Source organism: Hesperophylax consimilis, chromosome 14, assembly GCF_061612785.1.
Source record: "Hesperophylax consimilis isolate HC1 chromosome 14, BYU_Hcon_1.0, whole genome shotgun sequence".
Classification (NCBI taxonomy): Eukaryota; Metazoa; Arthropoda; class Insecta; order Trichoptera; family Limnephilidae; genus Hesperophylax; species Hesperophylax consimilis.
This window is the reverse complement of record NC_142849.1, coordinates 4,340,284-4,357,133: the sequence shown is the minus strand read 5'-3', so window position 1 is coordinate 4,357,133 and position 16,850 is coordinate 4,340,284. Positions and strand designations below refer to the sequence as shown.

General features: G+C 32.9%; 1 protein-coding gene across 1 annotated transcript in view; it reads left to right on the top strand.

Moving 5' to 3' along the window:
- Positions 1-427: 427 nt before the first annotated feature.
- Scr (homeobox sex combs reduced) overlaps positions 428-16,850 on the top strand; it is a 78,215-nt gene continuing 61,792 nt past the window's right edge. Inside the window, exon 1 of the mRNA XM_089639453.1 lies at positions 428-2,514. Within this exon, the coding sequence (XP_089495579.1) occupies positions 1,920-2,514 (595 nt within the window). The 5' untranslated portion in view covers positions 428-1,919. The remainder of the gene's footprint in view (positions 2,515-16,850) is intronic.

Genomic DNA, 16,850 nt, shown 5'->3' with positions numbered 1-16,850 from the left:
AGGCAGTGTTTATAGCTTTGATCATTGTCATTTAACAACCCACCTTCATAGAATAGAACTACATAAAAAAGTTTATATTTTTTCAAACAAGTCACTGTAGTTGTTAAGACCTTTTTAATTCAGTGGTAACATTTTGATACGCTTAATGATCGATTCATAGAACCGCGTCGATGGCTCTTTATTTCCTAGCCGCCCATAAAACTGATCTATTCACCTAGGAAAAGAACACGCAGCATTTACACCTAGTAAAAGTGTTCTAGGATGATGTTGGTGAGAAATTTGGAAAGGTGTGTTGGATTTGTATCTTTTTGTGGTGGGGGTTGTTTTGTATGTTAGGGAAGGACGGTAATAAGCTGTGCGGCGCCCGTCCTATATACACGTGGTTTCAGTCTGCACGAGAACAGTTGAACGCCGACGATCGCACGGCGCGGGTCATGTGACGACCGTTACGTCATACTCTGACATTCTGTCACTCGTCTTCGGCCCTCCGAAGAGGTTGCACCTATCCGCGGATCTGCCTGATGCGGAGGCGACAGCCGTACGACAGTGTAAATAAACAGTGCGAAACTACCTTTAAAAAAACAATCAGTTATTTCTTCAAAAAAATGTGAACTCGATTTAAAATCATATTTGGACTCGGAAAAGCGTCCGGAAAATTCTGCGAAAAGTTTTCTACACAACTTTATTATCAGTTTAAGTGCGCGGCAAACTCTGCGTGACGTACTTCGACTTGTGCAATTTTCCGCAGAATCCATGGGAAATATAAACATTGAGTGCAGAAGGCCGCTGAATCACCCCTTCGTGAATTAACAGTTTTTGTGATATAATCCACAGACGTTAAAGCGTGACAGCGTAAATCACTCTAAGGGCATTTAAATGCGAAAACACCCGTGTTATTTTGTGAATATTCACCGCAACGCAAACACGAGCGTATAATTTTAATTTGCAATAAAAGTTACACTAAAACTATTTTCTTGATTGTAGAATTCATGTAAAAAAAACTTTGGTAGATTTTTTGCTGTTAGTTAGTTAGGAGATAGTAATGTAGCAGCCCCTAAATCTTGAGAGGGATTTAGAACAAAAGCTTGGGAAAGCAACAGTTTGTAGTGCAAAATAGGTCGCAATAGGTTCAATGTCGAGATTCTTCGGGTCATAACCGCCCCCTCGCCGTGTTCCCTGTTCACGTGGTCTTGCGGAGATAAATCACATATTCCTGACAGATTGTTGCGGGACCGAGGATACACAGAATCTCGCCTCAATGTGCACCAGTTATTACTGTGCCGGAGTCCTATGAACGGACCGGGAACTGAATAAATCATCCGTGACAAATTCGCTAAGACTTGAAAAGAAATTAATTTTAATGGGTGTTTAAAATACTATCAACAATTTGGTGGCCACATTGAAAAACATGGTGAAATATGAAAAATTGTTTATTAAGTGCGCGAATTGAATTATGTGTATTTTAGCTCATAAATTTTAAGATTATTTCGTAGAATTAATATTTCAATCTTCAAATCCAAATTTTTTTAGATTAACAAGTTGTTAAAGAAATACAATAGTATTATTTTAGCAGTTTACTTAGCTTCTAGTGAAGTTTCTTAGAAACATAATTATCGGGTCATTAATTATCAAGAAAACAGCGGGATAATTGTAATTAATACAATAAAAGTCGTAATATCGTGTTATTTATGGCTGGAGAACTGAAGGAAAGATTGCGGAGGAAATATGTTTGCGATTTTCGCGTAAAATCACAAGAGAGAGGAGAGAAAGGAATCCAACAGCGAATCGGGGAAATATCCCTCAGAACACAAAACTACCGATGAGTTCACCTCACGAGAGGTAGAAAGAGTCGTGGTTGAACATAAAGGGCCAAAACGGCTCGCTTTACCACTATAGAGAGTATTTTAAACGGTCTTCAGATGAATGACTTGAATTATAACGCGGGCATGAGCTCGTATCAGTTTGTCAACTCCCTCTCGTCTTGTTACGGGGGGCAGCAGCCAGGGGCGGCTGCTGGTCGAGTAGCGGGGGAACCCGCCCTACCAGCTCCGGGAGCAGACTATTACAGCCCTGGAGGAGGCTATCCAGGGGGATGTTACTCTCCGGGGCAAGGGTACCAGCAATACCCCACAGCGCAAAGCCTAGCTGATTACACGCAGTTACAACCAAGATCGTCAGCTTTGTCTCCGGCTTTGCTACCACCCGCTCCGCCCCCTGTTCCTCCAGCTTGCAAGTATGCCGAGTCTTCTTCTTCAGCGGGAGTGGCGTCTCCCCAGGATCTGTCGACGGCGGGTCCCGGGCGCAGCTCCCCCCTGAGCACGAAGCCCCCCCCGGCGACCCCTCTGGCCAGCCCGGCGGACAAGCCGTGCACCGTGTCCAGCCCGGCTTCGAGCACCTCAAGCACGTCCAGCCAGGAAGCGGGAGCAGCTTCGGGGAAGAACAGCAAGGGAGGCTCCAGTTCGGGCAACCCGCCACAAATCTACCCGTGGATGAAACGAGTGCATCTTGGACAAAGTAAGTTCCTAAATTATTAATATTTCATTATACCATACACCCTTAGTTAAATCTTTTCCACTATTATTGAAGAAGATTAATTGATGACTATGCAATTTACTATACTTAAATGGAAATTCTCATTATTTTTCTCCGTAATCATTGTGTTCTTTGGTGTAAGTAGATTGGTGGTGTAGCGGAGAACATTAGTTTTTCAGTTTGATTAGCCAACTTGAACATTGCGTGATTATTAATTGGTAAATAACAATTTTTACGCTAGTTTGTAGATGCAACATTATTATTAAGTAGATATCCATTACTAGGCGGGTATTTACTTGCTTTCATATAAAACAGGAATAAATAAACATTTTCTAAGTTATTAAAGATAATCCACACTTTTTTAGAAAGCAAACACAGTGTTACACATATTATAAAATAAAACAAACACATGTATTTAATTTTACTGCATTATTAACTAATTATTTTTATTTCAACCTGGTTGCTCTTTTAAAACTGTGACGAAAACTTCTTAGGGGCTTTAAAAGTTGGTATTATTTCCTGATAAAACTTCAGCCAAAACCGAAACACGATCGGCGTAATAGGTACAAAAAATAGCAGTGTAAAACAATTTATATAATTCTGTTTTAACTTATAATAGCCAGGCAACAAAGTATTAGCTTTCTATGAAAAAATTATTTAAAAAGTCATTTTCCTATTTATCATAGAATAGTTCCAAAATTATGTATGTTTTCTGAGTGAGGAAATAGATCTGTAACATCTAATTGTTACACTGAATATGTATATTGTCTAGTCGATTTTTGAGAATTTTTCCGCTAGGTGCACTGGACCTGAGATAGACATCTAATTAGTGTTATCTTCCACGTTCATATGCATCGTTTAAAACGGCTGTTAAATAATACGGTAGGCGTAAAACTCACGCCGCCAACCTGTAATTTAGTTCGCCACTATCAGAATCTCTAATTAATCATTAATAGTTACCTAGGCACGGTTCGAGGACCTGTGCAAAAACAATATAATGTCTACTTTTACACATATTTACACTTAAATGTACACGTATATTATATTAAAAAAATATATGCTCGTTTTTGAAGTGATTAAAATATTAATAGCAACATTGTTTCATATTCTATCTCGTTAACGGGATGTCCAAGTATAGCGAGACGCAATGAAGAGCTGGATATTAATTTATTTAAATTAGGATTATAAAAATTTTAATTCTCATTTCCACTTTTAAATTTTTGAATGTATCTGAAGTTAGTATATTTACTTTAAAGGCGAATTCTAGAAGGAATAAAATATTTAATGAATTTATCTTTGATCAAGTCACTATTTTTAAATAATGATTTGACAATTATTAACAAATATCAGTTTCGCAACAAGACAAAAAATAATGTGTTTTTTCAGGTGTATTCTTAACATTATTAATTTCATATTTTACGTTGTGAATAAAGTCGCTGAAATGCATTTGAAAGAAATGCCCAATTTCTCAGATATTTCCTGTACCTACTCATTAAAGAAACGAAAAAAATTTGATGTTCTAATAATAAAATTGTTACCTTCATTGTTCTGTATTACATAGATATTAATAAAAATAAAACCATAAACCTTTTCCATTTCAAGAAGCCTCTTCAATTTGTTATTCAATTATTATGTAAATAGGTTTACCACCAATAAAGCTCATGTTCTTGGACAGTTTTTCCAAATGCCAATTATACCGTTCTCCCATACCTACTTATTACAGAGTAGGTAGTATGGGTACACACGAGTTAGTTTTTTGACGGTGAGCAATTTCACCCAATTAAAAAAATCTTGTTTTAGAAAACTTGCGTTGTTGGGCAATGTTTGCTTTATAGAATAAATTACACAATACAGATATCTACCCACAGTTCATACAGACTACGATGTTAAATTTTGATGAGAAAAACTTTACGCAATTTTGAGTAAACGACTGCCTTTTCGCTCGAATTTCTTCTATTTTAAATTTTATCCTACTCTGAATACTTACGCCTATATCTAACACAGTAGAAGATATCATATCTGTATCTGTACCTTGATTCTAAAAGGGGCAAAGTCAGTTTTTTAAATTTCACTAGGCCAATGTAGAATTTGCTCTCTATAGTATGTTTTAACTTCAAGAAAAGCATATTTGAGTGTAGGCCCACCAAAATTGAAAATTCCTTTCTTTGAATCGGAAGATAGTTTAAACGAATCCCAATTTCGAGGCGAAATTGTTAAAATATATCGATAAACTGACGTGGACCCTTTTAGGTGCAAACCACATATATTATTATTCTCTGATTTCTCCTTGTATAGCTTAGTCTTGTATGTTAAAATTGTGATTTAAATCCATTCAATTATCCAGTTGCTGTAACTCTACATTTATATTTTTTTTTTATTCCTGCGTAGTTTTATAATTTTATCAGTTTTTTTCAAAATTTTATATTTCTGCCGCAAATAAATCCGTCATTATTTTAGCTTTGTGCCGTGATCGAAGGCCGTCAACTATTAATTTACACAGTACCTAACAACTAACAATGTATTATGCATTGTATTGGATACAAGCGAATAACAGCATCACGCATATTAATATTTAAAAAATCACGTTATATGTATTTTGCGTCATATAGAGATAAGGTCATGGAAAATATTGTTATTTTCAACAACCTTTTATATCAGGTACAAAACAACAACAGATATCTGCGAATAATTAAATCTATAGATTTAAACAATACCTTTCCTCGCCACGTCAACATAATATTTTTCCTAAAATAAAACATTTTACATATCTACCTACAAAACCAATCTCTGTTTGCAAATTTCATAGCCCATTATTCTATGGAGGCAGCATTGACAAGGATGTTAGGTATCTATAGATTATATACCTACAGCTATCACCAATTTATAAGGAAGTTAGGTACCTACATATTATATACCTACAACTATCACCGAAAAACGATTTTATTACTCGCAGATTTTTATAGAAATTTAAATTAATATCAAATACACCTTTTTACATACTGACCAAATTTATTTCTTTAAATTTTTAAGCAATTAACCATGATTTTGGCTTATGCACACACTTGATATAAATCATTGAAAAAAATCTGTAATTATAAAGTTATTAAGATTTTAGTAGACAATAGGTTTAATTATAAGATCACCTTACTCGCCAGACATGAACACACATTAGCGTGAAGACTTCATTATAAACTGCCTATAGATTTTAAGTTGTTTAGCTGCGTTAATTAATCCGTAGACTTCAGCCTATAGGTATGTGTAAATATTGCAGTATATTTTTCTGCTGAATTTGGTTTTCAGGTGAGTTATACAAACCTGTAAAACAACTTTAAAAATGATTAGCCAATCTAAAAGACTTATTAGAAATATCTTCAATGTTTGACATTGGTATTAACAAGTGTAATAGTTCTGATTTGAAAGATAATATTTGGGCAAAAAGCATTCACATTGTGGTTCGACATATTATTAAATAAAAATAAAAAGCTTTGTTTAAAAACCGACCGGTTTCGCTTCGTAGAAGCATCTTCGGGTTAAATAATTTGACTAATCAAAAATACAATGGGTGTGCTATGATTTGTATGGTTCCATGATAACTCAACACAGTTACAATTCAACACACCTTTAAAAAGTGATTTAAAGTCATTAGAAACGGGGAAAAAAAAATTAAACCTAACCTAACCTACTTAACCCAGTTCATAATAAAGTTTTTGTTTCATCACTTTCTATGACTTTAAATAACTTTTTAAAGATGTGATGAATTATCATTTTGATTATTTATCCGGTCACTGATTTGTATATATTATAAACACACCCATTTTATTTTTGATTAGTTAAATTTCAAAGATGAAAACACTTAAGATGCTTCTACGAAGCGAAACCGGACAGTCTTAATAAAATCTACAACTATTCGTGATAGTAATAATAGTGAAATACAAATACATAATATAGTGAAATACATCAGAGAGACGCATAGTTTTTTCAATATTGCACAAAGAAAACATTATCATTTATTGAAAGTAATGCTGCGGCCTTTTCACTTCTAAAAAGGAATGAGTTGGTAAACGATATATCGAATATACTCCGGACATTTGCTAAACAATCGTTAGCTATGTAGATACTGACTTATTGAGGTCTATCAACTGCTTTATTCGTTGTCTACACAATAGTCGCTGACCAATTGACCGATTCACAACAATTTATATCAGTTTATTGGGCACCTTCCATCGTTTTACACGTATTACTTACTGGCCATTGTTTCTTAAAGGGTGTAATTTATTTCCGCGCCGAGATACCTATTATGTGAAAGCGTGCTCCGGCTTCGCGTCCGACCCTAAAGAGCAACGGACCAATCGAATAAATCATAAAAGTCGTAAATAAAAAACAAAACCACATTCACAGTGCGCATGCCTCAACACAACAGGTAAGTGGCATCGAGCATCATAAATTAACCCACCCGGTACATACCCATACCACCTTGTGAATTCAATGGTTAAAAAATATTTTAAATGTTAACATGTGATGTGGATATGTGAAAATATATGCGAGAGTAGGTACTACAATTACAGTGTGGCCAAAGGTATCCTCGAAGGAAGTTGAATAATAATTATTAATATGTTGCGAGAAAAATACATAGGTGATGTCCTATGTCATAATATATTAATGCAGTATGCATAGTTGAAGATGAATGTCAGAGAAGCATTTTAATTTCAATTATGCAGGCATGAAGAAGAAAAACCACGGGAAAATATAAGCCTTTTGTCTTGTTCCTTGAATAAGATTCATTGGGAAGTAGAAATGTTTTGATATTGAAATTACTCGTAGGTATTATTGTAGATAACGAAAATAAATCGTTATAAATATAAAATAATAACCATATTAAATAACAATTGAAATGTTTCTGTTAATTTAAAACAACATTCACAAACCTTCACTGCAACTATGTTTTATGTCCTTATATAAAAATTTTCAATAAATCATTATTACTACGAAAAATCATTTATTATATCATGCAAATATGTAAATAAATGCAGATGGTAGTTGCAGTTGGGTGCAGCCAAGGATAACTAGCTTGCCAAGCGGATAGGCGTATTTCTAAAAATCCAAAAATAAGCTTTTATAATATCGTATCTATAATTATTATTGTCAAGATATCTTACCTGTTTCCTGTACAAGTAATTTCCGCTTTTGTACATGGGCATTTTAAACTCCATTAAATTTATTATATACACTGATATTAGCGACAACCTCAACCAAAGATATTACCTTAGTTTAATTTTGTAATATTCGCATAGAATTTATCCGTGATAGTCAATTAATAAATATTGCTTCACATTTAACACAAATAATACGTAATAGGTATTTATTTAAGCGTGTGTCATTTTGAAATCGAGAGAAAACCTCCAGTTTTCAAAGCATAAAATACTGTATTTAATTTACTTACAAAGGTGCCTGCATACCTGTATCTATTATTATGTTTCAATACATAGAAGTTTAATTAGAGTTTAACTGGATATAGATTAATAATCCAATCCTTGCGAAATATCGTTTTATCCAACGTAACTTATAGTTACGTGGATAATATTTCTATGAGCAGATCTAAATTCCCTCCTTTGTCTACAGATAATTGGAAAATTCTAATTATTTACAACCTTGGTATTATAATATCGATTATATAAGGCGATATCTACCTACTGTACCGACAGTATATAATATTCCTATAATAAGCTGTTAGCTCGGATAAGTTCTTGTCGTCGTACATACCATAACAAACTTAAAAATAATAATTCAGCATTCAATGGTCATGTTCTTAAGATTACCTACTCCGACAGTACGCCTTACTTCCTATTATCGATCAACCCTGATATTAAGACAACCATATTATTGAGAAATGAAGGATATACGTCTAGGAAGAGGAATGGACTTGAGAACTGGACTGGACAGAACTGAACTTGTGGACTGGAGAAGCAGATTTTTTACAGTCTGTAGTTATCCAATACGAAGTCTCCAAATTTGCCTACCAACACCGAGGCACCCAAATCCACTAGACACCAATAAATGGACAGCTGCCCAAATAATGTAACGGAGATGTCGAATAAATTTTTTTTTTTTCGTTTTACTACATATGTACGTATATCATCGTATAAGTTTTGTCTTGTTTGTATTATGTTACAACCATAATACGGGCATTTGCCCAAAGGATATTATAATAAATAAATAAATTATCGCTTTTAAATATACTGCAACTGTTATTTGTTTTAACAAATATTTTTTTTATTTGTTAACACCCCAAAAACAAATAACAAAAATACTTTTGGCCGTGAAAATCTTAAATCAAATACTGCAACTGGTCTATTAATATCACAGAATAACATACAGACATAAAAAATATCTTTTCCGCTATTTATCTATTGAGATTGTTTAAATAATATGTAGGTATCATTTCATATATTTAAATACGGGAAAACATGTTTAATACCAAGGTACTTCTAAGCTAATTTTGCAAAATTGTTTCAGGTAAGTTAATGCATTACTTAGACGACAATACAGGAAGCTACTGTAATCAATAGATCAACCATAAACTATACCTACTCAAGGGTGTACGTATCTACAATAATTAATTTAATTGCATCCAATTAGGTATCGGCATACAGGGAATTGATAGTTAGGTTGGTGCTTATCGAGAATATATCTTACCCCGGCTTATACCCATAACATGTAGCTATCTACTTGCTTATACATTTTACATAACAAAAAACTTATATATTATACAGTTTAGGAACACTGATATGTTTTTTAAATCTTAATAAACCAAGACTTATGATATATTGTTCAAGAGCTTTTTGGAAATATTTTTTCAAAATATTAAATTTAAGCCAAGGAAGGTGTTCTTATATTCCGAAATACTATTATTTAACTAAAGAAACTCTTAGTAGATAACACAGGTTAGTAATTATTATTATAACTAGCGCATACCCACTAACAATCACGGGATATTATAATTGTAGGATTTTTGGAGCTGAAAGTACCTATTTATAAAATATTCGCCTCAGGATCCATGTCTTCCATAAACAAATATTGATAATTTTCTTTACCTATTCTTTATAACACCTTAAGTAATTAAGTAGATTTTTGTTGACAAATAAGAGAGACGCTTATAATGTTTTTTCGATTGACCACACCTTTAATTAATCTAGGTATTTAGTAAACCATAGAAAAATAACGAAATCTGACTTTACTTGTCAAGATCATCCCTAAGAAATTCAAAAGAAATAAACATTTCAAATATAGAACTACAAAAATTCTGTAAAAATATAATATTACTTTCAGTTAGGTACTTTATTGTTTGCCTGAATTCTTTTCAATCATTTAGAATTTTGAAAATAACGCTTGAATTAAAAACAAATCCAGGGATCCAACTGGGATTAGTATTTTCGATTGAGGAATTAGAAAAATAGGTATTTGAGTAACGCAGCATCCAAAAATGCAGTTAAATTTAGCTAAACAACTACAAACTGCATTACTTAGAACCGAGGAACGACGGCGGATTCCAAAACCCAACACGTGGCAACCAGACAAGCCCATAATTCATTTCTTTGACCGCATTCGGTTTTAAATTATGCATAGGGTCACAAAGACGACTTTCTTTGTTGCAATTTTGCACTAGCTCTGCGTAAATGCACCAAATGCTGCGAAAAACTGTTGCCGTTTCGTGTGGTCCAGACCTCTAAACGTTGCACATTAGGACAACAATTGGCAGATCATTGAACATTGTTGCAGGTGACCTTGTTTAAACAAAGAATGATTTTGCAAGTCGAAAAATAATGAAAAATAACAATCAATTCTTATCTTTATTTAAATTTTGCGGTAAGAAAGCTTCCTGTGGAGAGCTTTTTTCCCTGGAAGAAAGTGTTTTATTTGTTCTATGGTAAGGGTTGTTCTTACAAGGGAATCTTTTTAACCATAGCCATGCGATTAGCATAGTAATTAGGAGCCTTTCATTGGTACCTTCACCAAAACTATCACGCAGCGCCAAAAGCATCAAAAGCATAGACACCTTGCAGAGTGGTGAATATTTGAATATGGCGGTTTTTTTTTAATTTGAAGTTGTTTGTTTTATTTATTTTAAACGCCCAGGGTGCTTTCACATACTATGTAGTGCCTACTTCTTTTTTTGAGAACATGACCACTAGTTCCGTGAACAGTAGTAACTAGACCTCGCGTCCGAAAGGTATTTTTTCTAATTTTCTTTTTTTTATACTTAAATCAAACACAAAATTTCTTTCAAAATCATAACATTTTTAAGTAGGTACTTAAATACCTACCAACTTAGTTACCAACCATACACTGTGTAGAATTTATTTGTAGAAAAAGAAACGTCACTATCTCAATGACTATTATTTTTCAAACATTTTTCAAAGCAGGTAGTTACCATAATATTGAAAAAGTACGAATAGGAAAATCAGAATAGACTTGACGATTTCACATTTGCAAAACAAATCTTTATTAAAACGGTCACCAGCTTGAAACGAAACCGGAACGTACAAACAAATTTACAGGTATACGAAAAGCAAAACGGTCGAGTTAAAAAAGGAATTCGCTACGCTTAGCCATTAATAAGAATCCACAATAGTTAACAAAAAACAGAATACATAAATATGTATATGTATAACATAAAAATCGATAATCTAACAAAAGGTATTCATAAAATCAACGTAATTCATAAATCAACAATAATTTTAATGTCTGTAAAAAAAGTTTTAATAGTCATTTTACTTCTTTTCAAGTAAACCTACCTGTTTTCTGTTTCGTGATTATTTTACACAATTTCGTAGATGTTTTTTCGATTATTTTTATTGAAAAGATAAAAACTGTGCCTCTGAGCCCCACGAATCGAAAACATTAAATTTTCCTCCGTCTTAAAATAAACCCGGTCAACATCACCATTCCTTTTTAATATATATTATATTTTTAATTACGCTTACTTACACCACGCATCATTCTTTAATCTTCTCATGAGTCTAATATTAATATAACCAAAACATTCAAGCAACTGGCACCGTCAAATAACAAAAAAGAATCACATGTTTAAACAAATATTGCAACGACGATCGACCCCATAACCTCCCATATACATCCTATAGAAACACACCACTAAGGCCATCTTAACTCTCAAATGTAATAACTACGTAATGAATATACAGGTTTTATTACTCAGTTAACTAGTAAATCGATGGGTGTTTTTTACTACATTAAACGTCAAGCGCCTGAAGTGTATTCAAAAGTTACTTCCTACCGTTTAAAATCGAGCCGCACATACTCGTAACAACCGGGAGGAAATATCAAATGACTCGCATCATTCTGGCGTCATTAGATTCTTAGACAGGTTTCTGCAAAACAAAGATTTTAATGTGACTCTGCTCACTTTCCAAAACAGGCCTCAGGCCCATTTCAGTTAAGTACCTACCAATCTATTAATTCACACGAAGATTGGTTAGTCAGCAAAGTTTTTCGTCTAAGAAGCATTTAACATAGTTACATGGATAGGTCGTAATTTAATCTTAAATTCGTCGAAATGTCTACTTATCACGAGACCATATTAGTAATTAAGTTTTTTTTTAATTTATTTAGTAGCTATATTATACATTTTTTTTACATTTTTATAAGAATACATATATATAAAAAATAGATGTTGATTATATTCATAGTCCTCCTCACTAGGAGATCCTGTGCTGAGGGGGACTAGGTTTTGGATAAGTTATTCAGCGACTTCTATGGTATGACTCCATGTTTTGGGTAAGGGTTTCCAGAAACTTCTACGACGATAAGTACGTAAGTAATTGGCATTAAGGCACGATACGCTAACTCCTTTTCCATATTTCAGTATCATTGGGCAGCTTTGCCAAAAATCTATAATTAGTGTTGTAATTTTTAAGGCGATGCACTACGTAGTAATTTAAAATCATGTGTTTTTTGTTTGAAAATTTGGTCGCCTAGAAATGTTTCAGATGCTTTAATTAAATACTGCGAGTAGAATACATCTTGGCCTTTGAAACAATCGAGTATTTTTTAGATAAGTCTTTTTATAAGCCCAGAAAAAAATAATGTATAAGGCCTATGAATACTGCTTTAAAGTTCAAAATCTCCTTCTTACGAACCCAATTTCGGTTATGATTTTATTGTATAATGTGGCAAATTAAGTTATTTATAAAATTATCGAAAAAAAAAAATATTTGTGCATGAACATACACAAAATAAAATAAAATGCACATTTTGGCCATGTTTTTTTCTTGCATAAATTAAAACAGGTGGATGGTGTGAAGTGGGAATTTAAGCCTTATCGCCATCTACGTAAGGTGTGTTATTGATAGCTGCTCGATTCAAATATTACACGACGTAGTGAATCGCCTTAAATATTATTTTTCCATGCGCGTAAATTTCATTAGGTACATACTTTGAATAGGTAGTTAATAATTAATTAAGTTTTAACACAGGTAATCAGATGACTAAAGATAGGAACCGAATTATAAGCTAAATTACGTGACTTTATAAAGTTAATGCCTATAATGACGTCTATGATTGCATTTTTTTCTGGATTCCAATCATAGGACTGAATCATAAAAATTTCATTGAAATTGAATTGCCAATTTATTATACACATGGTCATCAGAACAGATGGTCTAAAAATCACATTTCAACAATAATAATTTTACCCATAAACAACGAGCAAAGCTACCGCTGATGATTGCAAGGCAGTTCTGTGAGAAATGACTTCTCTGTGAGGTGTTGGCATCTTCAATGTAAAGCAGAAGACAAATTATTGCCAGAAAACAAGTGGATATCAAATTTAACCTCGCTAAATTATATCTCGAGCCTGAGAGGCGGAGCAGCACATGTCTATTTTGATAAAAAATGCTGTTTTTATAAAGTTTTGTTGACGTTCTGGGGCCATATCATCTCTCTTAATATAGATCAGTGCATCTCTCACACTCATTTCGGCGTACTCATTCTTGATTATTCAAAAATTCACACTGAAATTCAGAACCTAGAGAAATTCATTTCACCATCATTATGATTTGTATTTCGAACAGATGGAATGGCGATATTTTTGTTATTTGTTTTTGGGATGTTATGCCGTGTTGCGCTAACTCCTTCTTTAGTCAACGTTTTGGACAGCATTGCAGTGTCCATCATCAGGGCAGATGTATTATTGTATGTAATAACACATCTGCCCTGATGATGGACACTGCAATGCTGTCCGAAACGTTGGCTAAAGAAGGAGTTAGCGCGACACGGCATAACATCCCAAAAACAAATAACAAAAATACTTTTGGCCGTGAAAATCTTAAATCATATTATTGGAATGGCGATATTTTATGTCAGGCAGTGTAAGAGAGACAGAAAGCGTGCTTAATAGGCTAGAACCAAAAGTCAGTGGTGACAAAAGTTTCGATTCAAATATACGTGGAAGGCATTTCTGGTGTGTACACACTATCAATTCAGTGGATTCGATTAACACCGCAGTAAATTACCACAGATATTTTACTGACTAAAGCAAAGTTTTCTGAAAGTTTAAAAGAATTTGAATTCATAAGACGACAATGGAAATCGATCTTCGAGTAGGTAAAACATATTTTGCCATTTTCCGAGAGAGACAAAAAACAGGTGGCGATTGAAAAATACTCTGATATTATTTCTACCAATACAGGATTATTGCTACCGTTAAATATTATTTCAGGACGACTTACGCGATGATAGACATGCGACGACGAAAAACAAATAATATTATCACAGAAAGCAAACAACGTATGATGTTATATTTTAATTATTATAGGAATTATTGAAATATTGCAATTTTTTTAAGGCTTCGATATCTCTCGACTAATGTCTAAAGTAGAATTTAAAAAAAACTTTTGATTTTTTTCCATACCTATCATGTTTAATAACAGAATCAATATAATTTTATAATTTTTGCAGCTTACTTTGAAATTTTTTTTTGTGTTGTTGGAATTTCATAAAATTTCTTTTCGACTCAACAAATGTACAGAGGTTATCTTAAAAAATAACATATATGTTTTTTAAAGCTTAGAAACTTGAAGTTTTCAAGAGAAATGTGTTATAAATCCGTAGAAATTCCTAATGCGAGGTCACCACTGCACAATATATGAATACTGTAAATGCGACTTGTTCGCCTGTAGATACCCTAGCTTTATCAGAACGTCATAACAAAATTACTGACTTACCTACTAAGCAGCACATAAATGGTCACTTTATAAATACCTACACTGTAACCATTCTTATGTGCTTTTGTTTTTACCATCGAAGTACAAGTATACTTAAATTGACTATTTTATATTTTTCTCTTATTCTTAGTAGCAACGATGAAAACCAAATATAAGGACTTGAAGTGATTTTATTACGTAGGTACTAAGTACCTACGTAATAAAATTACAATAATTAAAAAGTCCAGTCATAATTTACTATACAATAATTTGAATACTGAAATTTGTTCCTTTTTTAAATAATTCACCGGGGAAATAAGTTTACGAGATATCAAGTATTATGACGATTATGCTAAAAATATGTTTTACTATATTATTAACGGCAATGCTTTTATGTTGCTTTTGACTATTTTATTGACTGCTTTTCCATATAAATATCACGATAGATTCACAATGGGGTATTTTCACTGTTTTGTTTAACTGAAGAAAAAAATTGCGATCATTTTACATTTTTATTTTATTTTTTCATTAACGAATAAATTTAATGTTCCATAACGATATAAATATCGCCATTTTTGATTTTCACCAAAACGGCATGTTCGTTTCAGTCCGTGAATAACAGTCATTGTTGACGTCACGCCGGCCACCTTCGGTGATAGCCGTCTTACCAGCAAGTAGCGTTTTCACGTCATAATGACGTCATAGCCTGTTCGAACAATTTAAGAATGTGGGGTTTAAGATCAATTTTTTAAATCAACAATTAATAATGAAAAATTAAATTTTACATTTTTTAGCACTACGATCAGAATCATAAAAATATATATTAAATCTTCCGCTCATTTTTATTGGAATCCCGACATGCACCAATCTGCTTCTCAGCATCAAAGCAGTTTAAATCAGTAATATTCCGTCCGTGTGCAGATCAGTCTGTAAATAAACAAGAAATTAAATTCCAGTAAAGATTAGTTACCCGACCACTGGCCACAGATAAATCACACGCCCCTCGCCTTCTATACTCGTATTATGATTAAAATATTATACCTAGTTCGTATGGAGATTTTTTCGACTTAACACGGCAAGTCCCGGTGTTATTTATTGCTCGGCCGGTATTCAAGGGGTCAGCGAGATAGATTGCTGTTTATTCTGATTTACTTGAAACAGTAGTTTGGCTGAGTGTACATTTGTTTATAATTCTAATTTTCTAAATAAGATTTAATGGGTGGCTTTGTAGTCAGTTAGTCGTTAATTTATGGCGGATTAGTTGTATTTGAATGCAATTAGGAATGCAAAAACATTTTGGATTGATTGATGTACATGCTTAAATACTTCCTCAAACAATTTTTTTTTAAATTTCGTAAAAAAATATGTGACCTCAAGATTCTTGTTACCATCTATTCGTTTCAGAATATTTTTTTTATTGAACGTACCTACTCTTGGAAGGTTTGGATATGTAGAGCGGATAGAAAGAGAAAGTGATGTCAATGTAATTTGTGAGAATGGTAGAGGAAGTCAAGAACAATAATAATAATAATTGGATAATTTTAATACACCGTTTTTGTGAAAAGTCACCTCAAAGGCGTTGTACAGTTTATTTAAAGTTCCTAGGCTCTATCTATTTACTTTTATTTACAAACAGATACAGAAAAACAAACTCACCTAGCAGGTCACTTCAGATAAATACAGTTTTGTTAAAAATTTTACGACTTTGCTTGCAGGGCACACTATAGTAAAAACACTCGACATTGTTTTTACATTTTTCTATTTTACCCACCGTTACGTTGATATTAAATTTATTATAAGGATCAAAAGTACAGTTAATATTTATTTTAAGACTTAAAAATTTAGAATTCTTAATTAATAATTATTTTTTATGAAATTACCTTAAAAAACTTACAAATTTTTAGATGCTTACATTTTTTAAATATTTAGTTATTTTATTTATAAGATATATAAAATGAATTAAGAAAATACGTCTATCTCAATTATTAATGTCAGTGGCGGTTCTTCCCTTAGGTCAATTGGTGTTTGACCCCCCAAAATTATAAGACAACAATAATAAATATAATAATCAATTATGTGCATCAAAACATTTAAAATGTA